Source organism: Embiotoca jacksoni, unplaced genomic scaffold, assembly GCF_022577435.1.
Source record: "Embiotoca jacksoni isolate LCO1_2020_lvr unplaced genomic scaffold, fEmbJac1.0.p SCAF_8, whole genome shotgun sequence".
Lineage (NCBI taxonomy): Eukaryota > Metazoa > Chordata > Actinopteri > Embiotocidae > Embiotoca > Embiotoca jacksoni.
In genome coordinates, this window is record NW_027185436.1 from 10,211,169 (window position 1) to 10,238,454 (window position 27,286).

At 39.7% G+C, this 27,286-nt stretch overlaps 1 protein-coding gene across 1 annotated transcript in view; it reads right to left on the reverse strand.

Annotated features, from left to right (window-relative positions):
- Nucleotides 1–27,286, reverse strand: part of ccser1 (coiled-coil serine-rich protein 1) — a 118,048-nt gene that overhangs the window by 68,627 nt on the left and 22,135 nt on the right. The window contains exons 7-8 of the mRNA XM_069138807.1: nt 10,243–10,417; nt 5,399–5,476 (exon numbers count right to left, since the gene is read on the reverse strand). Coding sequence (XP_068994908.1) covers nt 5,399–5,476; nt 10,243–10,417 — 253 coding nt within the window. The remainder of the gene's footprint in view (nt 1–5,398; nt 5,477–10,242; nt 10,418–27,286) is intronic.

Consider the following 27,286-nt stretch of genomic DNA (forward strand, 5'->3'; position numbering starts at 1 on the left):
GGCATAAATAGCATGACCAGTACTGTCCTTGAGTCTCGCTACATTTAAAGTCACCCCTTATCCAACAGCGTCTCCTTACCAACTTCGTTTTTGACAAGATAACAGCATACTAAGATGTTGGGAAATGTCTAAGAAGTGATAATTACATTAAACTTAAACAAAACTAAGAAGTATAATCTGAAAAGAATAGCATGAAGCTGCTATTTAAATGTCTTAGCAATATCCAAGAATCTTAAGCCCAAAGGGAAGCAGTGTTGTGGGCAGCTAGTTTTTCATGCTTAATCACCTTTAATTTTGAATGTAGCCTGATTAACAACCAAGAATTCTTGCTCCAAAGATCTAAAATATAACATAAAAAACCTCAATATGCGATCACAAAACTTAATCCATCACAGGAAAGACAAAATAGCTGAGATTTGAGATCTCCAATTAGACGTGAACTGAACATGAGTTTCCCACATTTGAACACTGTGTTTTGCATGCAAAGTGCTTTGCTTGCCTTGACGGCCTCCAGACCTCCATCAGAGCTGTGTGATCTGGATGAGATGTATTCATTTCTGCAGGGAGCATTTGTGTGAGTGCTTAAATGCATGCATGCGTGTGAGTGTGTGATCTTAGTTTACCAAGGGAGCCCTTTTGTCAGGCTTTTCCCTGGGACTTGTTAGATCGCGGCAGAGTTCTTGTGTGGTGCTGATTGGCATTACTGTCTGCATGTTCACATAAAGAACTTTTCCTGTTGATAAATATGTAGTATGCTACTGTTACCAAGTCCAAATTTGATTGAGTCCTTGGTGTGATGATCGCGGGTTGTTTCGTATGGTTGCTTGGATGATCTGCAGTATAACATACCTACATTTTTTAATTATATCTACGCTTGTGGTTGGGTAAAAAAAACAAAACAAAAAAAAAAGCCAAAATATAGCAAAGACTTGTGCACAAACTAATTCAGCATAACGTTGCCTATATGTGGTATGAAATATTTGTCTATATCTATATCTGTCTCTTTCTGTCTGCAAGCTGTCAGTGTTTATCTACTGTATGTCTACCTGGCTAACTATAGTTCAATACACACTGTTCAAGGCAAGAGAGGCGGCAAGGAGAAGAGGTGATTACAAATGTGTCATTTGTACATACACAGTATCACATCTTGCAGGATATATATCCTCAGAATATAAAGAGCAGGTCACTGTAGTACCTTAACTTGGCTATGATTTAGGAACTTTGAAATATAAAGATTTTTCTGTGCATCTGGATGCACACTGCACAGACACGTACACAGAGAAACTGTGAGATAACCTCTCGAACCAGTACTGAAACAGAAGACAGATGTCACCTATATATGGGCAATCGGAGACGTAGCAACATACATTTTGTTTCTTTATGTCTAAATTTATCACCGAGACATTAAATATAGAATAAGAGGTCATAAAATGAGGCTAATTAAATGTGGTTAAATACTGGACTTCCTCTACATTTCATGTTGTAGAGACAGGAACTCACAGACACATCACTGATGATGTAAGAAATTAAATATCAGAGGAGCAGAAGCTGGTTGCACAAAGACAGAGTCTAACTATGCCTTAGATCTAACGAATAACTGGACTTTTAGATTATTAGATATAATAATCGCTTGTCTGTGTGTTTCGTAGTGAATTAAGACTTCTGAAACTTAAAAGCACAGCTGGCCATGCCTTTAATGCTTCATATGCTTTTTGGAAAAATGAAACTTTAATAAGGCTGTTTTACTGTGAATTTCCAAAGTTGTGTGGTAATAGAAAAAATACATATCTGTATTTCTAAGGTTTTTATACAGTCTCTAAAATATCTTCCTTCTAGCATTTGTCACTCTACAACCATGAGTCATGTTTAGCTCTTATCGGCAGGTTTCATGGATTATTATTTCAGAAACACATCTGTTTAGTTCTGAAATAGCCTGAGGGCAGCGTGACAAACTTTTTAAGCTGAGTAATATTTCTTTTCAATTTTGTCAGTAGATCCGTGCACAACTTGCCTTTATGCAACCAACCCCAGATTGAACCATCTCTCTCTAAGATGTTAGCGTAATGAATAATTTGTGATGTAAAAGGACTTTTCAAATTTCACTATGAAGGGTTTTATCCCAACAACTCACATCACGGACACACGGATACGGAGGAAGAGAAATTTAACAGAAAATATGGGATTCAGGACATCAACTCTTGTAAACTCCTTTGATTAAATCTCTGCATGAGTTTGTTTTGTGTGTGTGTGTGTGTGTGTGTGTGTGTGTGTGTGTGTGTGTGTGTGTGTGTGTGTGTGTGTGTGTGTGTGTGTGTGTGTGTGTGTGTGTGTGTGTGCGCGCACATGCATACTTTCTTTTTAACCTTTTAACCCTCTCATATTGTGGCATCACTGTGGGGAACAATCTATAATTACAAATTCACACTCATTAGAATTATACATTATTAATTTCTAATTATGCAGCATCTGACACGTTGATAAATGTTTCACTATAAAAAGAAGGTCTTCTTGTCTGCTAAAATAAAGGTGAATGTACACAATGTCAATTCATTAGGTACAAAAGTTGCTGTCCTAGACTTTTTTTTTTTTCTTTTTATGAACACGCTGGTGCCTGGAAGACACCTCTGGCAGCAAATCTAGTGTTATTTTTTTTTTTAACTTTCTTCTAAAATACAGTATAACACTTTAACTGGGACAAAATCTGGTAAAAAGAAAATCGTGTCATATGCATTGGGTCTAAATTAAACTAGGGCGCACTGTGACACTGCAGCCTCTCAGGTGGCTACCGTAGATTATTTTTACACCCGCAGAGTCGTTTTCTGGAGTGCCAGGACAAATTCTCTTCTTCTCGCCCCTCCCTCATTCCCTCGCTTTCTTCTTCCACCTCCCTGCTGTCTTTCTCTACCGCCCTCTTCCTCAAACTAGTCCCTCATTTTTGCGCTCCCTCACCTCCATCTCTCGCGCTGTATTCATTTTCTCCTCTTTTACGTGTCTAAGTCGATGTCATCAAACCGAACGTATACGACTCAACTGTAGCTCCGGCACTTTCCCCAACAACCTCACTTATCCCGTCTCTCCTCAATCTATCTTGCAGTCGAGCAACAGTGTCCTATTCTCAGTGTCGCGCATTTTTCCTCATATTCAGCTTCTACACATCCAATATGCCCTCTCCATCTTTATGTTGTTTTCCATGCCTCCAGCGCTGTCAAAAGGTTAGCCTTTACATCCCACTGTCTTACTCATTCTCTTCCCTATATATAGACACACGCGTCTCTTATTCCTCTACCTGTTTCCATCTCCTGCCTAACCTCAATTCCTCTGACTCTTGCTGCTTTCTCCCTCCTCTTTAACTATTTCAATCTCCGTGTTGCTGCCCCTCCCTCCATCTCTCTCCCTTTGAGAAACCACAGCCCTCTCCTGGTCAGGATGTGTATGATGAAAGCTCCATCTCTAATCAGAAAAAAAAATAAAAAGCTGTTTTCTTGCAAATGTCCAATAAAAATCAAACCTCCAAATTGGCTTTTAATTACTGTTTTGCAAGAATTTTGCCTGGATTTTCTCAACACTTGGATGCAGCTAATTGAAGCTAGTTGAAGCCTTACTTTTAGAATATCTCTTTGAATGGAGGTCATATGTGTTGCGTATGAATGAACCGTGATGCTTATTTTAACCCACGTTATGTCTGTCAGCAACACCTCGCGACACAAAAACCCTCAATCTGTAGTACATACAAACAACACTGTAAAGCTGACAGGCAAATTTCAGCTTTTAGGATTGAGCGCCCTTCAGGCCAAATAGTTACAGTGTATGCCACATGACAGCTATGTCCACTTTTCAATTTGGGCCGGCAACATTTGTGGCATACTGCACCCTTTCACTTGCGCTGCTTTCTGTCTGTCGCTTTACCACAGGGCAGGGATGCCCTAAAAAAACTTTTAAGAAATACAAACTTTTAGATTATTAATTGCAAATTATTTTTCTATAATTATCTATTGCTTCCAGGTGAAGTGTTTATAGTGAATTCTTCATATACAGTAAGTCTACATCTGTGATTTGGACAGTTTAATTGAACCGACCACGCCCTCTGATCCCACTTCTCAAACTGTCCACCTTCCCTGTCTGTCCATCTGTACATTTCTTCATGAGAGAGTTTGAGCCCGAGCTGCTGTCTTCACACTGTGTCCCATCCTGCATTCTTAATTTTTCCTTATCATCCAGCTGCCACCGACACTCCATGTAGGTCAATAAAGAGGGCAGTTATTCACACAAACACCCACACTGTCTCTCTCATCCACACACACACACACAAATAAATGCACTGTGACGACTCTACCAACATAAAATCTGCGTGCAGCCCTGTCTCAAAATACACACAGGTACACCGATATAGGTGCAGTCACACACACTTTGTATAGCAGTACATTCAGTAAACAGCCATGCTCCATATTTGTTGGCACTCTGTCAGTAGTTTTCCTTTTTTTTTTTTTTCCTTTCCCAGACTACAATACAATGCAGCTCAGCAAACACGACCACAGACGAGCACCACCGAGTTGAGGACTTGACTGTTCTGCTCCCCTCTAACAGTCTAACAAGAACTCTGCTGCGACCTAACAAGTCCCAGGGAAAAACCTGACAAAAGCCGTCCCTTGGTAAACTAAGATCACACACTCATGCATTTAAGCACTCACACAAATGCTCCCTGCAGAGATGAATAAATCTCATCCAACCTCTGATGGACTAGGTTGACAGAGGAGGTCTGGAGCCCGTCAAGGCAAGCAAAGCACTTGGCCCCTCTCTCATTCCCTTTTCTCCCCACCTCTCCTGCTTTTCATCACTCTCTTTGCTACTCTCATCTGTATTATATTACCGTCTCTTTCACCCGACCTGCTTTGCCCCTCTGCTCTGTTTCCACCTATTTGATCTCTTTATGATTCATTAGAAGCTGGTGTGGAAAAAAGGCTGTTAATTGTTCTGATAAGCGTAAAACTGAAAGAGACACATGGATCAAAGGAAGACTCGGTTTCACAGTTTTGATCACAGATTGACTGCTGTGTTCTTTTAATTAATCTCGCAAGCTCAGTGTAGTTGAGGGTTTTGTACGTGTATAGTTTAATCTGTAGCTACCAAAAGGCACAACAACTGAGCTCAACACAAAAACTCTGTATGTATAAAATTATGGCACGAACTCTGTTTTCCATCAACATTTTAAGCTGGCCAGACAGTGCCTTTGTTATTAATGTTTTTCATTATGCTGAGTCACACTATAAAAGGTACTTCTGCACAACAGAACCTGTGGCTTTTATTAATGCCCGCTCACGCTGAACGTGAACACAAACAAATTTAGTATTGTGCGGATGCATAAACAAACAACAGCATAAAATGGTCTGCTTTAGGTTACCTTAAATGGAAGGGACTTTTCACTGCAAGGGCTGATGGGTAGAGACTGGAGGCTGCTGAAAGGACTTGTCTCTGTGCTCTGCAAAAGACAAAAGCATAAATATATGAATGATATCAAGATGAGGAGTGTGATATAGACTGTGCTGATGATAAACTAGTGATGTGCGCAGTGTGACTTTAACAGGACAGGTCTTAGTCAATACTTAATTCTGTGACTAAATTAAAGCCTCTGCAAGTTTTGTTTTAGCTTTCAATTCTTGCAACCTTGTTTTATTGTAAGCAGTATTGGAAAAACACTACACATAGAAGTCTGGCTACTGAATAACGAAAAAGAAGCAGGCGTAATAAACTGGTTCTATGAAGACAGGTGCTCATTTACACTGCAGAATCTTAAATCTTTGTAGTATTTTTCACTGAATATCTGTCAGGCAATATTCCATCTATTCAATTAATCTAAAGGTTTGAACCACCTTTGGTTCACAAAAATGTAGATGTAGGTGAGGTGGCTGTATCAAGACAACTGACAAAGGTTCATGTTGTATTTTTTTTCACCTGATTTGTTCCATAATCTGTGTTTTCTAACATCAGCTGTGATCAGACACATTTTTGGCACTAATCCTTGATACAGGTGTCTAGTGGGCAGAGAGCAGGGGCAGCTAGAGGGCGTACCAAAACACACACACACACACACACACACACGCACGCACGCACGCACGCGCACACACACACACACACACACACACACACACACACACACACACACAGACACACACACACACACACACACACACACACACACACACACACACACACACACACACACACACAGGAAGCTGAATAAATACATACATTAATGTGACAAAGGATGCATACAGACACAGAAACATGGTCCTTGAAGAGGAGCAGATGCTGGCCTGAATTGGTCTAAATGTCGCCTGTGAAGGGTTATGATTGGACAGGTGGGAGAGCAGGAGAGGAGAGTCATGTCTTCAACCAGGACTGCTGATATTGATGCAATGCTGCATAGTGAGGACATGGCAGCACACACACCAGGAAGATATGACAAGGGACATGAGAAAGATGAGAAAAGATGTTCTACACATCCGGATTTCCAGTACTGTCGGTTTCTCACCATACGCTGCCCTTTTGCAGATGTACATACAAACCAAACCCTCTGTTGTTTGGGAGAGATGATCAGATACAACCATGATGCATTATAAATGTGCTTTTTTAGACAAAAGTCTAATGTGTAGATTTTTGGTCTACTTCAGGTACTTCTGAAGCGTTTGAGCCCAAATCTTTGCACAGCATAAACTTGGTGGTTTATTGGTTTGGCTGACCTTTTAAGGAAGCATACCTCCCTATCAGAATTATAGGTGTGCTATGGCGTGAGGCCCTCAATGTGTCATCGGTGATCAATGCCTTTCCCTATGTAGAGAGACAGGCACGCACTCACTGACACCCAGACTCTGTCTCTTGAATACATTCTCTTTAAGGTCACCCTTATCCCACAGGCCCAAACACACAACTGTCCCCACAATTAGGAGTGGTTCAGAAAAAATACTTTCAGATTTAAGAACTGGCTGCCAGGGAGCCACGGATTTAATGACTTGCACTACACTGAAACTGAAAGCCTACAGATGAGGAATGGCCTGAGAAAGTAAAGCAGGTTTTGTAGTTTGATGCACCCCTTTATTTCACATTCACATACCAGTGAGATCAAGAAATGAAAACCAAATCAAATAACTCAAGGGGCATTCATTCCCACTCTCTGTCATTGACATTTAGCTTTTAATAGGCCAGCAGCACCATTTTAAAATGCTGTCCTGCGATTTCGTGAGTTCTTAGGCAAACACAAAGGGATTTTGAATTGAAAATACTCTACTTGCCTTAAGTTATTTTTTTTTTATTCATATCTGTTCTCTGTTCCACATCTTCCTGTACAGTCACACACAGAATTCAGTTGTAGGAGTAAACCAAAACTTTAACAGATGTTGACGGTTAGCGCATGAGCTCACACCTTTGTTACACAATTCTGCTTCTTTCCAAAAGCTGGTTTAACTATAGCCACAGAAGTGAACGTCACAACCTGGAATGTAATCAGTTACACATCTCACACACATATTATCCACCAATAAAACGCAGCGCTGCTCAAATGATTTGGTGGACGCAACAAGAATAAGCTGCTGTCTGAGGGGTGAGAGTCCATCGGACCTGAGCCGGTATGTGTGTGGATATAGTACAATATAGGTTGTCACAAATGGGACCTCACAGTTTTGCTAGAATCCATGGCTCACATTGACAAACAGGAAAGGTTGTATTCAGAAACATGAATGCACATGGAGATGGGTCATTTTAGAAATGCTCTCCCGTGCAACTACCAGGATAAACTGCTGAAAGAGAAATAGTTTGAGAGAAGATGGAGTCTCCGTGGAAGGCTAAAAATGCTAATTTGACAAATACTATGCACAATAAAGACAGGAAATTAAAAGATGGGACCTATTATCTGGCTTGTGGTCATACTCGTCTGTACAATGACAAGCATGCTTCTGTGATTTGTGAAGCCAACATGACTGCTTCAATTGAGTGACTGACATGTTACTTTTAATTATTTCTTAAGAACCAATAGACTCCAATATGTCACAGCTTTGTGTATAAAACTGGTTGATGTAACCAGACTTAGCATTTGCATTAAGGACACAAAAAAAAAATAATAATAATATTTTCTGTCTTTATTAGCAACAACGCTTTCATCAAAGTCAAGGCAAATGGATAGTCCTCACCGTAGCTTAGAACATGTTGGTGCTGAGTAATGTGATATTTCTACCGAAATTGCAGCCCATTGGTTCACTAAATTTAAAGAATCTGAGCAAAATCTAAAATGAACAGAGATACAATATCTAATAGTCTTTCCAAGGTTCCAAAATCTTTCCAATATTTGATAACGTATTTGATTCTAGAAATAGAAATGATGTCAAAAAAACTAGGAAATAATGGAATGGAATAGAAGGGAAGTTAGCGGATGTATAAAGTAAAAGAACAGAAGAGGGAGGCTCAACAACAGAAGGTCAAGCAAATGAAACGCAAGGGAAAAAAATGCATGCGAAATCACCCTTCCCTTGTTGCAGAAAAAAATGATATCTGCTGATGGAAAGTAACACGATTTGCAAGTTAATGACACAAAAAATTTCCCCTCGGGGATTAATAAAGTATATACCTACCTACCTACCTACCTACCTACCAATAGAGCAAGCAAAGAGGGCAAAGTTTCTCCTCTTTGATATATTAATGTTCTGCTCGTGTGTACCGTCTCTCTCGCTCTCCCTTTAGTTTCTCTATCACCACTTTAGTTTATGTCTCTCTCTACAAATGATTATTTCATCATTTCCATGTCTCTCTCACAGTGGTCCTGGGAGAAAAACAGTGAAAAGATCTGGAGAAAGCCATACATACGCCTGTGGGGTCTGTAATTCACAGCTAGCTTTGGTCTTAGTTTAGAGAAACTAATGGTGGGGTGTTAGGGAAGGTCTGGTCACCCTTTTATATGTCTTTTTGTGTATGTGTGAGTATGAGGCTGTATAATATTTCTATATTTGGTGAGGGTCAGTCCCCTAAGCAGATGACAAAAAGCAGCAGCCAGACAAAGCTTACAGATGTGCTTTCAGCTCAACTTCCTGAACTTATGATATTGCTAACATCCATCTTGGTATGTAAATGTTTTATACATTTTTCAACACGGTAACAAGGAGTAATAGTGAAAATATTAGCACTTTCATAAAAAAATAAGGCATATGCATTATGCACAAAACATCATAAACAGCACTCCGATATAAACCCTTTAAAAGCAGTTGTTCAGGCCTCTGCCATTGTCTAGTAAAATTGAATCATCCTTTTGGTCTTCTTTGGGCTATAATGTAAAACTAAAATTGCAATGTACATTCAGGGTTGATTACATTGTTTATCTTCTCTGTCATAATTCTAAGTCATGCATGTTGCAATTTACCGCCAAAAAGCAGGATAATCTCAATAATAACAGATTCCCTCCTCTTCAATAAAATTTTAATAAAACATAACATGTAAATGTCTAAAAGCAGAAATGTTACTTCATTCATCTAAATTTGGGTGTAGAGCAGTCTGGCAGCTAAAACAATTAAATAACAGCACAGGGTTGCAGTCAATGTGGCTCCCTGGTTGACACAGTTAAACCTGGGGAAGCAATTGCAATGTATCAGTGCTTTACTAAGTGACCATTACAGCTAATTACATCTGTGTGGATGTAATTTTACTGGGTTCCCAAAAAAAATCGAAGCAGGTTAAAGCATTTAAAGAGCAGAGTTGTAGTCTAAAACAGTAGGATCAATGTGTGCACTGTGGGTGTGTTTGTGTACATATAAAGAATATGATGGCAGATATTCAAATAAGCCTCCTAGTTTCCTCGTCCAAATGCAGAATCTGATTAAATTAACAAAACAAAGTGATTAAAGAGACCTTTTAGAAGGCGGAAAAGCAATCACTTTGACAAGATTTCACAGAACTGAAATAGAGCTGATTAAAAAAGGAAGTAAAAAATGTATGGCAGGAGCACTGTGCACGGTGACTCCAGATGAAATTGCTTTGTATTATTTGCTAACCCCTTGCCCTTACTGGTTTAAAACAATTTGATTCATTTATAACTTGATAAGAGAAAGGCTGTTAGTCTGGTCTAACTTTTGTGCTCCGTGACAGTCAAATGCACGAGAGTCACAAAATACAATAACGTTCAATCTTCATTTTGAATCCCTTCATTTGTATCGAAGCTCCAGCCAAGAGGAGTCTGTGCGCTTGTGGCGGTGTGCATTTTCATACCTCCTGCAGTGTCCGTCTCAGTCTTAAAAGCAGGGTTTTGACAGCGGTGCAGTCCTGCTGCATTAGTCGGAGTGGAAGGGTCTCCAGGCCCGGCGGTAAGGGGTCGTCTTCTCTCCCTAATCCCAGCCCTGCGCTCCAGTCGGCAGGCAGCAGGCTGGTCGGACGGATGGGTTCCCTGGAAGAGAGGTCGAGTGAAGGTAAAGGAGAGAGTTAATGTTAATGTCAGGACGAGTCAGCGTGAAAACTCCATCACTGACGTGCCTTCACTGCTCCCCGCCGCTGTCCACCAGTGGGAACTCATTGTTGCCTTTTGTAGGCGCTGACAGTGTAGATGATACATTACGCAGTAATGTGAAGATACCAGCTGCTTCTGAATATTTCAGTAATTCCCAGAATTCTCTGTGATACCATGCGTGACCAACGACAATGGACAAACATGGTCTGAACAAAAACTTTTGGCAGTATGCGGAACAATACTGTGTGGCAGTTACAGTAGCTGGAACACACTAAACTATCTACAGAGCAATAGAAATCAGTCTGCATAACACAGAAAGCAGCAGCGATACACACATCTGTTGTTGCGATTTTTTGTTTTTGTTTTCTTGTGTGGAGATTTTGAAACTTTCAGCATGAGCACCTCCCACTCGCAGAATCAAAAAGTTGCTCAGTGAAATGCATGACACTAAATTATACACTAAGTCACTTTAAATAATACAGAAGAGGGAGACATGAGACAAAAAGAGAATTAAAGAGAAAGAAGAGAGATTTCTACACATGGGGAAATTAGACAGGGCGACAAAGGTTACAAAGGAAACCAAGACCTGCAACAGTACCGACACAGAGCAGCTGCTCTACAGGACCACTAAGGAATCCATGTTGATGGCCACTCATTTCTATAACAAATCTGTTTTAAGATGATTTAAAACCAACACTTCCAGGTAAATACATACTCCCACACAAACAAACAAAGTCCATGCTCTAATCCTGCATCTTACCATTATTTTCAACTCTACAGGATACTTCATTGTCAAGGGATTTGTGTTTTGCATTGTTGTATTTTGAAGTTTAGTTTTAAACCCCGTGTAATGTTTGTGCATGCACCTGATTGCGTGACTGTAGGCGTGTGGGTGAAAACTCTCCAAAAAAGACCAGTTCATCAGTCACTCTTTAAAGCCTGATTATTAACAAGCTTTCAAAACAATGAAACCCTCCACACAGCTGTGACACTTCTGTGGTGGCACAGGGTTGAACTCAGACACACATTAACACAAACAACAACCAAAGCACTGTTTTAATTAACTGTCCCATTTGGGAACTCAGTCCATTAAACAGTAAACAGGCCTTTGGAGCCGAATGTTTTTGTCTCCGGAGTATGGCCACAGTGCTTTGTCTGACCCTAAACATCTAATGCATTTTGTACAGCAGAGGACAGGTTTTGGAAGGAACTTTCAACAGGGTTGCTCAATGTGAACGCTATAGAATTTCATCTTAAAGTGAACGTAGCTTCTGACTGTGAAAAGTGAGGCCAGTGTCCGCAGGGATCGAGTCAGACAGGTCATAATCCTCCAAATATGGTCACTTCTGCCTCCAAAATAGCAAGACGGCGACAGCCAAAATACAGAAATCGAGGATTCAAAACGGAAGTTTACAAAGTCGCTCGGTGACAAAATCCCTCATCTTTTGTTGATTTGACGGTATACAAAACATACATCAAAAATGTGAAATGCATTAGGAATACAGACACAACAGCTTATTTTATGATAGTTTTGCACAATTTTGAGTGTAAATGATTGATGGCTCTGCAGATGGTGTTGTGGTTTATAATTCAGTGATAACAGATGAATTTTAAAAAAAAGCCATTTTTCATGTTCTACATTCTCATTTAAGAATGAGCATTATGTTCATTGGTACACGTAACCCTCCTCACACAGCAGTAATTATAAAAAAATTAAAAAAAAACACTTGAAACACACTAGAACATTTGCAATGTTCATGGGTACAACTAATGCACTCTAAAATGATACTGAGTGTGCTCAGATGTTCGGTTCGCTAAGAACTAAAATGTAGAAAATTGAATGAGGACAGTGATTGGAGGACAGTGTGACAATGGGAATTCAAAAGCATAATTAACAAAGTGAAAATAACCACAACCTCCGTTCCATAACGGCTGGTGTATAACCCTAAACATGGAATGAGTCCTTTACCTATTGACAACAACAAAAAAGCAATTACAGTCAGATTTTCAATTAATATAAATGCTGAGATGACCCTCACCTGGTCATTCGAGATTTTTCAAATGTCAACTGGTGACACAACAAAAGCCTGCTGAATCGTTAGCCTCTGAAGGAGTAAGACTGTCAACAATCACCTGTACTATACAATGACTGGATTATATCGACGTGTTTCTTTCCCACAAGCACAGTGATCGAATTCATCTTTCAGTTTTACCACTGTAATTATAAATCGGTTGCGAAACCAAGTTATCTAACAGAGCACTCCAGAAACACAGTCACATGATAGAAACCCAAGTACAGACCGGGCAAATGCAAACATAGCTTGTTATCTTGCTAATTAAAGCAATTGCTAATTATCAACTTCACCAAAGTGATCAAATAATGTTATAAATGTTATGTAACGTAAATAAAGATATGCTTATTTAAATTGTTCGCACTATATAGCAAAATCGCAAATTACCATATTTATTCATATTCATGCCATAATAATAGAAATTTCCCTAATTGAGAGACAGCAAACAATAGGAACAAATTCATGGTTATTGGAAGTTCTGCTATTTCAGGTGGTTGCCACCAAGATATTGGAAAAAAAACAACTAAAACAAACCTACAGATGAATCAAATCAATACGCTAAATTCCTGCATTAACATTTCTCTGCCGGCGATATGATATTTTGACAGAAGTGCATAAAGGGGGATTGCGTATTCCACCTCCTTTGTGACATTTTCAAAAGGTGAGCTGAGAAATACCACCTTGCTGTCTGAGAACCACAGACAGCCTCCGAGTTCACAGTCTGCATAACAAGAAAAGGAGGAGAGGGGAGTGATGGCGGTAAAGAGGCAGACGTAGACGCAGAAACGAGGAGCTCTTCATCATCAAGAGACCGTGTTCTCTTTGACCGATAGCCATTTAGAGGGAGGTGAGAGGAAATTAGATGCCTTTTTGTCCCACTTCCCCAGAAAAAGCACCAAGTAAACAGTGGCACGGACGATTAACTCAGACTGCAAATTCATTCATTCACCCTCTTCTCTCACCCCTTTATCCATCTACCCGCCCCCCCCACCCCCACACACACCTCCCCTTTTAACTCCTTTTTCTATTCATCAATCTTCAAACCTTAACCACTCTTAACATGCAACCCTCACTCTAACTGTTCTTTTGTTCACCTGCCCTTCTATTATTATCCACCCTTCGCCTGGGCCCTCGTCTTCCACCTCTACCCTCTCCAACCCCCCCCCCCCCCCATCACTCTGACAGCCTACGACACTAAACTGATGCAGTATCACAGCCTCAGGTGTCCCCCTCGGGATTCTGCTGAGCGCCTCAAACAAATGTTGAGGAAGCCTGCTGTCCTTTGAGGACAGGTGAATGCGGTCTGTCAAGTAGCCACGGGTGCTGCTCCCCCTCTGAAACCGTTTTATCTGTAGCGTTTTGTTTCTGCCTGCCGTCTCTGGATAGGGAACTTTCTCCATTTATTTCTCTGTTGCCCCACTCTGAAATCCAGGCGGGATGAATTGAGCGTAAATAAATGACAAATGATCAATCATGCATTCTTCACTCTAAGCGCCGTGTCAAATGCACAGCGCAGTGCCAAAACAAAGGTTGGGTTGTTTTTTTTCCTTCAAAAGGTTGTTTTGTGTTCTGTTTTTGTTTTTTGACATCTTTATGTTTCTCTGAGCCTGACACTCTTGCCCTTTCTCTAACGTTCACCAGGGTTCCAGGTTTGGATTCTTCTCTTACCTCTGTGGTGCACATCAAATCCACAGAGCGACAGGAAAGTGAGTGGGAGAAGGATTCAAATGGCACTTCCCTCACCCAAAACAACAGTCATAGAGGTGTCCTTATGCAAGGCATTTACTCTTTCAGGGGACTAGAAGTTGAACAGCTCTGGTTAAACTGAGCAGCTGAGGCCTGGAAATGTGTTGCGGAAAAATGGTAATAGCACTTGTTTCTGGAACCTTCATCCTGTCATGCGGTCTGTGGTGATAGAAATTACATTCTGTGATGGTTTCATTTGTTTTTTTATTCTAACGAAGTACAACCATCTGCAACTACAATTTGTAATCACATTTTATCCCTGTAAAGTAAAATATTTTGACTTTGACAACAATCTTGTTTCGTTTTGTCCCCCGAGGTCAGGTTTTACTCGCGAAGTATTTAAACATAATTGTAATCTAAACTTTACTAGGTGGTTTTAGGGCCCAGAAAAATTCACCTTGATAAATGTGTGTTTTAGTATTTGAATTACTGTTTTACATTTGAATTTATATATTATGTGCTTGTTATAACAGTCACTGTATATTTGCACCCAAGTCTGCAAAGGCAAATAATAACTTTTGATGTATATTTCTATATTTTAGAAGCACGGTACTGGTGATGGGCCATTTCCTACCACAAATATTAGCACCATCAACGGTTTCATATTTTGAAACCTCCCTTCAAGAATTTTATCAGAATAAAATGAACAGGATATCTGTTTAACCCTAGTTTCAGTATGGAAGGAAGAAGACTTTGAATTAAATGGTTTTGCATCAATGACAGTAGCACTGGCAAAGACTGCCAAGCTGCTTGTGTATGATTTTACATGCATTACTTATAGTGTGGGGACATAAATCTGTTTAAACAGTCACACTGTGGGACTCGTCTCCCTTTTGAAAACAAAAAGAAAGTTTTAGGTTGAACACTTGGTTATAGGTTGATGTTAAGATTAGGTTAACAACATTTGTAGTGATAGGAAGAGATATACTTGCTCAGCACAAAAATAGCTCATATTAATTTGAGCTGGGTGTTGTCACATTAAACGATTCTTTGCAATTACTTTCATAAAATTGTCTTAGAGGTAGATTTTGTGTGTCTAATGTAACGTCAGCCTTCTGACTCCCTACTTATTGTTACTGTAACAGAAATCATGCCAGTAGATTAGAAAGCATTTGACCTGCTGCCGCTTTGCTTTTCTCACGTTACTTTGCTGCAACACACAAACAGAGCACTGGTGACTGATCACATTAACGCTTTTAACTGGGAAATGGGAACTTTACCACTTCCCAGCTGACCGAACGAAGCAATACTAAGTCTCCAGGAAATAAATGCAAATCAATGCAATGTCCATGGAAACACGACTCTGTGTGCTCACACGTTCATAAGTATGTCAGAGTATATATTTTTGACTGCAGATACAGGGTAGACAGAGTCATTTTCCAGCTAAGCGTTAGTCTCATGATGTGCAGGTAATTACAACTGCCCCCCCTACCTCCCTCCCCCCCAACACACACACACACACACACACTCAAAGAAGCACACAGCACAGTTGCAGACAAGTCTGTTCAGTGATGATAGATGTTATACAGGCAGGGAGGCCATTCCTCTACTCAGGGTCATCTGTCTTTTCACTGTCATGAGCCGATAGCCCGACACTCTCACTCTATTTCTCTTTTTTTTTAACAGCTCTCTCTCTCTCTCACAGTCACACACCGAGACACACACACACACACACACACACACACACACACACACACACACACACACACACACACACTGCACCTCTGAACAGGTTATGTGTTTGTTTGTGAGTGCAGGGAATAGGGTTCTGTGATAGTAGTCAATTAGAAGATTACACATGTGGACAAAGTCCTAATTTGAATTGATAAAGATGTATGATTACGCGAGCTAGCGGATGAAACTGGTACTGCATGAGAACGTCAATGTGGCGATAATTACAACTGAATACAGGGATTAAATTGCAATTAAACATTCTCTCTGAGATTTTCTCTCGACAGTCTTTTCAGACTAATTACACGGAGGAAATAAAAGTAAACAGGAGAAGAGTAAATCACCCTTTTTTTTTTCTGTGTACTCATTTTCCTTTGCTCCTTCTGTTCTTTCCTTTTTCTTTCATTTTCATGGATATTCTCCCGCTCACTTTCTCTCCTTTCCTGTTTCCAACTCCTTTCACCTTTTGTCTTTCTCTCAATTCTGCTCACATCTCCATCCTTCCCGACTCGCCCTTCCTCCTCTCAGAGGCCAGTTCTCAACAGCAGTTTTAGAAGTGATCCATTTCACCAACCAGAGAAAAGCCAATTATCCGCTTTTTTATGACTTTCCTTATTTTACTACTCACACTGTGTTTTATTACCGGGTTGTTGGCTCCCAGCACTGGCGCATACCTGCACACGCACAATATAAGTATGTACATCCACACGAAGAGTAATCAATACACAGAGCCTATGTAAGAAATTCCTATATAAACCCTTAGATGTCTGGTTTGCATAATGTTCAATTAGTGTGTGACGTGACAAATAATGACTGCTAGTCAAATAAGTGATGTGGGATTCGAGTACATTATCTTTAGCAGCAGTGAGTGGTGGGCTGCACACTTGTCAATCAGCAAAATAAAGATTGCATTGTTTTAGGAATAATAATAGTAAAGGACACTTTAACAGTGAAACACAGCAAGTTCCCTTTGCCAACTTCTCCCTTATTCAAATTTTACTGACAACAAGGAACATACAGGGACAATACAATACACGTGTAACTATGACTGTACATGTGTGTGTACATCAGTGTATCATGTGTGTGCTTTAACGGTTGCACAAGTGAAGTACAACAGTATACCAGAGCTAAGAGAGAACGATCACCCTCATTTGTCACTCCTTCTTTCCACCGGGCAGACACAGTGTACTCATCTACATTCAGCACCTGAGGCAACGGATGTTTAATGCCGCCATTAAACTCATCTCCGACATAAAGTGCATCTGTGACTAAAGAGTGAGCACAAGCCAAGCTCCAGGCAGTGAGTCTAATGGTGAATGGAGCTCTTCAGACACAGAAAGGGAGAGAATATAAAAGTAATATAATATGGCAGGAGTAACTTTCTGATTAACCTAACTGTCCTTTCTGCTTCCTTCGCATTCTGAACTCTGAATCTGCCCTTGTTTTGCAAGAAATCTGTGCCGTCTACCTCTTTTGTATTCATGTTGACTTTACTCTCGCTTATTTTATTCTCTCTGACGTATTACCTTCTGGTCCTGTCTGCTCATCCATTGCTCTGGCATCGGCGATGTTAACCCATAAAAAAGGCACCACACTAGCTTCATGTGGGGGAGAAACCAAAGGGAGTTATCAGAACACTTGCGCTAATTACTATCACAACTTTTTGTTGCTTGAAGAGATCTATTTAACATTGGTCCCATGTGTCACATTACATTTTCCTATTTCAGAGAAAATTGCCAAACCACATTGCCCAAGATTTCACCCTGTATTTTTATCCTGTATTAAAGCCTTAAAGCAATATTCTAATAAAGTAGAACATTCTCACTTTTTAGCACAAAATCCCTGCTGTGAGTTTTTAAAGTCCACTACCAAGACTTACTGCCCCAGGGAATCTTAGACATGTCACTCTCTTGAGTTAACATTGTTATGCAAGCGATACAGGATTTTCCTCACCTCTTATTTAAGGATCGACATGTTTTAAAGTAACTCAATGACAACTGAATAAAAAGCCTGAATGCCACAGGTGACAACTGATCCCAAAAGCAACCACTGGTTGACTAGATCTGATCTTTTCTTTTATAAACGCAAGTCAACAAATCCATGTTAAAAAATGCAAATTACGCACCCAAAGGGAATTATTATTTGGAGGACATAATCATGTTTATCTATTCTGTTCATTACTTAAGGACATGATAATTTTGCACTATTTATACTAAAGCCCCGATGATAAAGGACCAGAATTTCAATTGCCACATAATTATGTTATAACTGTGTTTGTTCAAGAAACTGATGCCTCATTATACTTTAGCTGACCCTGCAGCCATGAGAAGCAACATGAAGAATCTCACGTGGGATTTTCAAAATACAATTGATACTCGCAGCCTATAGTAAGTGAATGATAATGTATAAGTTGGCAATATGTATCACAGTTGGCGGTACGACGATGTGATGATACTGCTGTCAATATGTGGCACCAAACACACATTGTTAAATGTAGGTTTTCTGCAGTGAGCTTTGAAGAGAAAACATGGAGGAGGGAAGTGCACGAAGCTGTAAATTCTCAGTCTAGGATATGTTTTCTGTCAGCTGACAAACACAGCTAATGTTTTATGATGACAGTCTGCAATATCGACAACAACAAAATAAATTCAAATGTAGTTGCGCAATGCTTTTCATCCAATTTCCTCGAGTCTCTCTCGGGCTGCCTAATTTCCTTTCAGAGAGCCAAATATATTATTTAAGGCGAGACATAAGTCTTATTTGTCGCCATTTTGTGGTGTCACTGTTGTCCCCATCATGACAAAATAATAGCACCTAAGAGCAAAGGCTTCCATCATGAGTCATAGCAAAGTTCTGCTTTAAATGACAATTATCCTGATTGTGTGCCTTTATTGTGACAAGCTCTACACTCAAGTGAGATTCAAGTGCTCCCACCCTATATTCTTATTGACAGCAACTCTAAATAAATGTTTACCAATATTCCCTTTATAATTCTGGATATTTAGGTTTCGTGTTTTTTTTTTGTTGTTGTTGATCCACACAAACAGAACGTCTTCTTTATATTCAACTACATAAGCTCTGATTTGGATTTAATGAATCAAATATGTGCAAATGTAACACAAAATATCTTCTACAATTCAGGATAATAAAGTGACATATGCTCCTCTTCCTCTTTTCTTTAAAAGCTGTTTCCATGGCAATACTAAAATAAGACTAGGAGCTGTCTAATTAGGCCTTACGCATATAGATGGCTGTACTATAATAGCAAGTAGAATTTTGCTTTGATTTTGTACGATGCATATAATCTATTGCAACCTCCTTCAAGTTAACAATGAATTCTGTCTGTCGGAAGCAAAAATCACTGGGGAAAACAATCGGCCTGGCTCTGTCAAGGTTAAAAAATATGCCTTCTGACAACCATAAAGCTCAGCAATTAAGGTAAAATATCTGTAGTTTTATCTTTTGCTTTTCTGCACACAAACAGAAAAACAACAGTTTGGTTTTCGGTGGAATTACATGCTATAACTGTATCTTGGTTACACAAAATGTATGTGCCCCAGTACTTCTGTGCAGCATCTCCAGCTGTAGTGTGTGTTGCCAGATATGGTGAGCAAGTTCAGCTTTTAGTTTTGGTCTCTGAACATACACAATGGGTCCTTCTCAATTTCAAACGTGCCTCTTTCGCAGGCTGCAGATCTAAGATGCTACATCATCAAATCCTGAGGAAGGACTGTTCCAGTGTCTAGAATCCTTAGAACCAGGTCTAGAACCAAGTCCTTCAATCCCAGAATTTCAGCGGCATCCTTAAAATACCTACAATCATATGCCCACATACAAGTATTGGACCTATTCAGGGATGCACAGTATTTCCAGAACATAACACAGCAGTAAGTGTCAATAAAGCTCGGCGTGGTTGCACTGTCATGTGTTATCTGAATCCCCTCGCCTGTTAGGGACCAGACATGGAAGGACCCGTCCTACCGAAGACATACTTGACATTGATCAATGGTATTGAGCCTGGCAACATCTCTCTGACAACAAGACTTCAGTGAGCAACTGTTTTTACATTTCTGCTGCAAGCCAGGCTAGCAGTTTTCCCTTGTTGCAGTCCTTATGCTAATGTAGAATAAACGTCTCTCAACTTGCCATGTACTTGCCAAAAACCAACTGCACTTATAAGTCTTTGGCTACAAAGTGCCTCTATGCCATCTGTAAAGAAACGTTCTCTTCCTGACCCTGGTAATATTAATAATAATGTTGACGCAAGCCCTACCAGGGAAAATACATCAGCAACACGTTCTCATAGGAAATATTCAGTGCTCACAAAATGTGATTTTTTTTTTTTTTTTTTTTTTGTCAACAGTAGAAGGCATGTTTTAAGAAGCAACAAACAAAGTTGGAAACATCTCAATGTATCACTGCAGAATGCATTTTTTTGCAAGAGAGAACTGCTTTGTTTGGTATTCTCATATTCTTCAGATGCTGCTTATAACAGGAAAGCAAACACTAATGCCATATGTCTTAACACTCGTTAATACAAGACTAACAGTGGATAACACTTTAATAATTCCTTCTTGTAGAAGAGGCTAGTAAATTAAAAAAAAACAAATGGAAAGCAAAGGAATGTCTTATTTATTGCCAATACAAGGCTTTTCTCTGCGTTACAAATCAGAACCACAAGTTCCCGCTCAAAGCAGGAGGGGAAAAACAAATGCCAAGACTAATTAGTCTCCCTGTGTTCAACATTTAATAAACCCAATAGGGTGATGTAAATTAGAGGCTGAACAACAATTCACAAAAGAAATAAGCAACTGATGCACACCAAAGAATTTTGAATATGTTTCGTGTTTTTGGCTGGTCTTGGAATTTAAATTGTCAGAACAAACTGTATAGCCATAGCTTTGCCTCTCTCTTTCTTAAGAGCATGATGCTGAACAATTTGTGGGCACTGACTGTGACAACAATAAACCAATGTTCCTGTGAAGAATAAGTAAAAAACAAGAACAAAAAACATTTCATATAATATGTGATTAATATGAGATAAAAGACCAAGTCTGGTCACTGTTTGTTGGATTTTAAAAATATGCACCGTTATAAACTAAACCAAAAAATGAAAATCGACTCTGTTCCCTCCAACTCCCACTGTACGTCATGTGTGTCTGTGTCTGGAAATCACATTGCCTTGCATTTTATCTGTCCCCAGCTCCACTCCAAGGCTCAGCTGGATTCTTTATGCTTGTCTATTTTTTATAAATGTGCACGTAAGTGAATGTCTGTTGGTACATATGACTTACTGTAGAAGGAGATGCGTGTGTTACCTTTGCTGACTACATTCAGTCAGGTGGGATTAGACAGCAACATGGCTGATATACTTTATGAATCGTTTGAACATTAAACTAATTTGTTCCCCCGTTTATGTGAGTGTGTGAGAAAATTCTATATAAACACAGATTACAGGTCTCTGCGGGAGACTGCAGAGCCAACTGAGAGTATCACTATGTACCATAGAAACCCGAAAGTGAGAGAAGGGTGTCTTTTCAAATTAGAAGAGTAGAATTAGAAGAAAAACACAGTAATACCCATCTGACTGAATTATGACAGCTGTGAGTTTACTGCCTTTGTTATAGTCATCTCGCTGCTACCCTCTTTGCTGCATTTAATTTACAAGACCCAGTTATTTCTATTTAAATTGCTCCTCTGCTCTCGTACTCTTCATAGACACAACGTAAGAAAACACTGGGGGAAAAAAAGACATTAAACCCCCAAACTACAAATGAGGGTCACATAGAGTTAATTTGTTACGGAGGAGAATTGTGACCTATCCACAAATGTTGACATTTTCCTAATGAGCCTTATTATGCTGCAGGAGCATGTGAATGTTTTAGCTGCACAATAATCCTCAAGTCAGAAGTGGAGATATGGGAATTAAGACTTTCCTGATTGTCCACTGCATATTGACAGACAAGGACCCGTGAGTGTTCTAATGTCCTCTCCTCAGACTACCTGTCTTGTACGTTGTAATCAACAGCAATGAAAACAAAAAAAAGGAAAGAAGAATCGAGGGGGAGCACTCAACAGGCAGCAGATGGGCATTACCATAGCAACAGGCATTCCATATCCCGACTGTCAACGTTTTATTTCCTCTGCGTCTTTTTGTATAGGAGAGACGAGGGAGGAGTCAATTTCTTAGCACAAATATTCACTGGTCCAAAGCGCCCTCTGAACCTCTGCCAGCAATAACTGAGGAACATTCATTATTATAATGTAGTGGAGATGGCATTTGAACACCAAAGAGTACACAACATAATGAAGAGAGCTTTATGTCGTACAGCATATGAAACTCATCATTTATCTGCCATATAACTGATTCCAAAAATTTATTTTTCCATGTTCACCTATCAGCATGTAACTCTGGTTAACTGCATGCTTTCAACATTTAAATATGGATGTGTTATTAGTTCATAAAAAAAACACTACTAAATGACACTGCTCACTGCTAAAGCTAATTTGACCCAAATTAGATTTTTCTAAAAACTCTTTCATTGTAAAGTAAAGCTGATGCAAAGCCATAGTAAAAACATCCAGCGCTCCAGCAATCAGTCAGTTAATTAATTAGTCAACTGACCAAATATTAATCGGAAACCATTTAGATTTCTTTAAGCTAAAATGCAGATCATTTGCAAGGTCTAGTGCCTGAAATGTGGAGGACTTATCTGCTTTTCTTGACTACACGATGTACATATTATACCTAACAGAACAGTTAATCGAGAAATCGAGAAAACGATCAATAGTTGAATCAACAACAAATTAGTTGTAGCTCTAGATGCGTAGCTCTACAGTGGCATCAGTAAACTAAACTATGCCTTCTTTATTCTCATCCTTTTGGTTTTATCCCAAGCTGTTAATGATTAAAAACTACTGTGGAGCATACTGTGTCTCTGATGAATGATCCCTGCTCACCAGCTGCTGTGCAACATGTATAAGGTGAAGGGGGACATAGTGACTCCATGTCTCCCTTATTTATTGATGTTCAAGTGAATATAGGACACTCTGAATGAGGACTCGGATGTCTTAGGTCTCTCTTTTCTGTCCTTAAATATCCCCCTCTGTCTCTGTAGCACTCCTTCTACAAACCTATGCAGCCACAAAAAATTAAGACGGAGATTGAGCACATGGCTGTTTACTGCCATAGCTTTGTTACTGTGGTATTAATGTTTACAAAGTCATAAACACAGCAAATTAAATACCTGCCATCAAAATCATCCAACTGTCATACATCAAAGAGGAGGTATGTCTGCAATACCGCATGTGTGTGTGTTTTTGCATACACAGCAGATGTTCTGTGCAGCCTGTCAGACAGCCAGCAGTATCCTGCAGCTGATACTCTCTCTGGACAGCCTGACTGACAGGTGTGTGTGTGTGTGTGTGTGTGTGTGTGTGTGTGTGTGTGTGTGTGTGTGTGTGTGTGTGTGTGTGTGTGTGTGTGTGTGTGTGTGTGTGTGTGTGTGTGTTGTGGGACCTAAATCTGTTTAGTCACATTGTGGGGACCAGCCCACCTTTTAAGGACAAAAAGAAATTCACGTAATGTAAATCATTTCATTTTATTATCAAGCCTTGGTTTTAGGTTTGGTTCAGATTAAGGTCAGGGTACATCTTCCTGAAATTAATATTAGTAAATGTAATGTCCTCTAAAATGATGGAAACGCAACTGCGCATGTGTCTGTTTATGTTTTCTTGTGTGTGAGCAGAAGGGAGCTTGCTTTGCCTCCAGCAAATCAATGTCCCCCCGAGGGAATGTGGAACCTGAGACAAAGAGCAAAATAGAAGAGCAAAATAGACCGAGAGAGAACGAAAGACAGCGTGTGAAAGATAGAGGAAGCCCTGGGCAAACACATTTTGCTCCCTTTCTCCCCTCCAATCTCAGGTGTTTCACTCACAGACTTCATTCAGTTTACAGATAAATTAGTGTGAAAATGTTTTGTCAGAAGAAATCAGTAAAGACGCTGAACTAAAGTGGTGGGAAATTAACACCTGCAAGCAGAAGCATCTTGGTCAGGGTAAGAAACTTGTACGTGGCTCTATTATCTAATCTGCCCCAGTTTCCAGAGCAACCAGAGTTACCGCTTCGTAGCTGTATGCCAGTCAAGTTGCAGTTTACATCCATTCCTGTCCAGATTTAAATAATACATGTAGAGAAGATATTGAAAATATCCTGTCATGAGTTCACATGCGTGGCCAATAAAGTTGATAGACAATGCTTAAAATACGGATGTTGCTGCAAAGAAGCTACAAATTCGAAAACATAGAGACTTCAGACACATTGTGGACCCAACACCACAGAATATAGATACGATTATTCATTTCATGCTGGACACCCAAGATCAGTGTCAGTATTCTATGTCATATTCTCCCCTTCTGTTCCTCAGTTATGGCGCTGAATGATAGACAGAAAAGTTTTGTTGCAGAACATTGAATTTTTATAAGGAAGTTGATCTTTGCCCTTTCATAAAATGTTATCACTTCGCCATTTTATCGCATTAGACGTTTGTGTGAAATGTTGTGGTAATTGGTGTATGATTTTTTTTTTTTTTTTTTGCGTTATGGCCAGAAACATGTCTTATGAGGTCACCATTGACCACCAAAATCGAATCAGGTCATCGTTGAGGCCAAGTGAACGTTTGTCAGACATTTGAAGAAATTTTGTCAAAGTGTTCTGGCGATATCGTGTTCACAGTAATGGGACGAATTTACAGCCAGACATACCTGGCTATGGCTGTGACCATCGCCGAGGCATGAAAACAAATCAAAACATGATCATGTTACCATGGTGACGTCAGCTACTGATCTACATTTATTTATTTTTTTTATCAATCACATGCCTTTTTTGAAATAAAACACAATATTTAAATTCACTTTAAAATAAAAAGAAAGAAGATTCTGAAAGTCTGACTGCGCCTCAGTGGTATGATTTAAAGCTGCACTTTCAATCCAGTCTTTTTTTTAATGTTTTCTGAAGTTACTCTGCAGCTCTGAATTTCAGCTACAAAAACTGCTCCCTTGCTGTGGAGGAGTTAACTCAACACACACTTCTCTCTAAGCCCCCTATCATATCACTGTGTCACTGTTAGTTTTGGAGGCTTAAGTCATTTTGGAGTACAAGGTTCAGGACTTAAGTTCAGTCTGTCGAGTTGTTATAAAAGTTGGCATACAAGTCATAGCTCAGGCATACCATGATTTTTTTAAACGTGAAATTACTGCATATTCTTTGACCCACATCAGCAGCATGGCTCCAGAGATGGAAATTTACAATCTGACGGTCAATTGATCTGCCACTTTGGTCCAAACAAAAATATGTATCTTAGCAACTGCTGTATGGATCGTCCTGAAATTTGGTGCACACATTCAAGCCTTCTCTCAGGATGGGTATCAACTCTGGCACCTATGTTTTCTATAGCATCATCAGGGCCAACTCTTAATTTGTCCAAAACATTGGTTTGTGACCAAACAACATTTCTAACAGACTTGGCTGTACTTTACCTTTAATATTAATACAAACGTTGTCAGGTAAATTAGGAAGGGAACAATTGTAAACATACCATAAAAGCAATACCTGCACACATCAGTATGTTAGCATGATGAAGATAGCTTTTTGGTAAAAGCACCGTATTCATTCATCTCCTTTCTCTGTTACAGGGAAACTATCATAATACCTGTCTCTGATTGGATTGTAAGAGATGGAACCATTTCCTCATGTTATGACATTTCCAGGCTGAACTGCGATGCGTCAGTCCATGCAAACTCAATCACTCTGAAGAAAACTGGATTCAGCTGAATGACATTTTAGCCTTGACCTTGTACGTAAGGAGAACTAATGCAAATATTTGTGTGTGCCCGTGTGTGCGGTCATGAATGCTCCTCCACTGACAAGTGAGACCAGTATAATTGTAACAACCAATGAACTGTCTGACAAAAACCTTGATGTCTTGAAAAGGTTGACTTGCGACTTGCATGATTCACTGACGCTGTCTAGATGGAAAAAAATGTCTCTCTATTCATTGAAACTTTCCAAGAGTGTTAGAAGCGTGATAAAAACCCTTCTCAGAGAGAAAAAAAAAGAAAAAGAAACTCAGGCTAAGCCTTGTGTCTCGGCGGTGTAGTATAAATCCTTCAACCTCTACTTCAAAACCACTCACACAAGTTGACCTGCACTGTCTCCGCAAACAAATACGATCATAGCCAGTTTATTCAGGGGAAAACATAGATAGACAGGAGCATTTACTCTATGGGTGCAAGCAGAAATAAAATAAATTCAACTACCGACTGGAGAGAGGAACACTGAAAGGTAAAGTAATAATCATCTGCTGGCTTGTCAGACAGAACACCGGACGACACCACTGGTGATACAGCCCTTTTATTACCCACTGGCTCCATAAAACCAAATAAGCCCTATCCACATGCTTTGTATGTGTGTGCAGGTGAGTGGATGTGTATACACTTGTGTGCGTGTCCAGCAAGACCTATCCTGATTCCGAGCGTCGACAAGAAACAAGTGGCCAAGTCAAGTCAGATAAGGAACCGTCCTTGGCAGTGGTATGTACAAACAGAAACTCTAAGTGTTCTTTTTCAGCAGTTGGCTACGGGGAGACAGAGGAGAACAGAAAGACAGCTTGCATATTTATTCAAAGAGAATTTATTTATTTATTTATTTAGCCTCCCTCTTTCTGTCTCATCTCCAAGGGAAGAAAAGACATAAAACATGTAATGCATTTACACAGAACATTCAAGATCAGCAATTCCTAGAATAGACAATAACCCTCTGTCTTTCTCTCTTTGTCTCTCCCGCGGCAATTCAGTGTGCTGTAAAAAAAAAGAAGCTATATTGCTGTAATGTAATGACATTACACTGTACAGAGGATAAATGCCTGGTGGGTAAATGTATCAAAACAGATCCCTAGATCCTGTTATAGGTCAAACAAAACCAGACCATGGCCCATTTTTCCCCTTCTTTTCTTTCTAGGTTTGTGGTTCTATTCAACCCAACCTATAATACCATCGTGCAACAGATGGTATGGACCCCACAGAGTCATGTCTCAACATCACCAAGTCATTCTGCGATTACATTTAGAGATAGAAGCAACTGAGGAAGCCTACATACACTGAAGAACTGTAGCAAGTTCCCCAAGATGCTTGGAACAACCTACCTGCCGAAAACCTTGACAAATGGTACCGAGGAAGACTGGTTCTAAAGGGAAAGCGTGGCCACACCAAGTATCGAGTCGAGTAGGGTTTGTTTTCTATGAACTGCACTTTGTTTCAATTT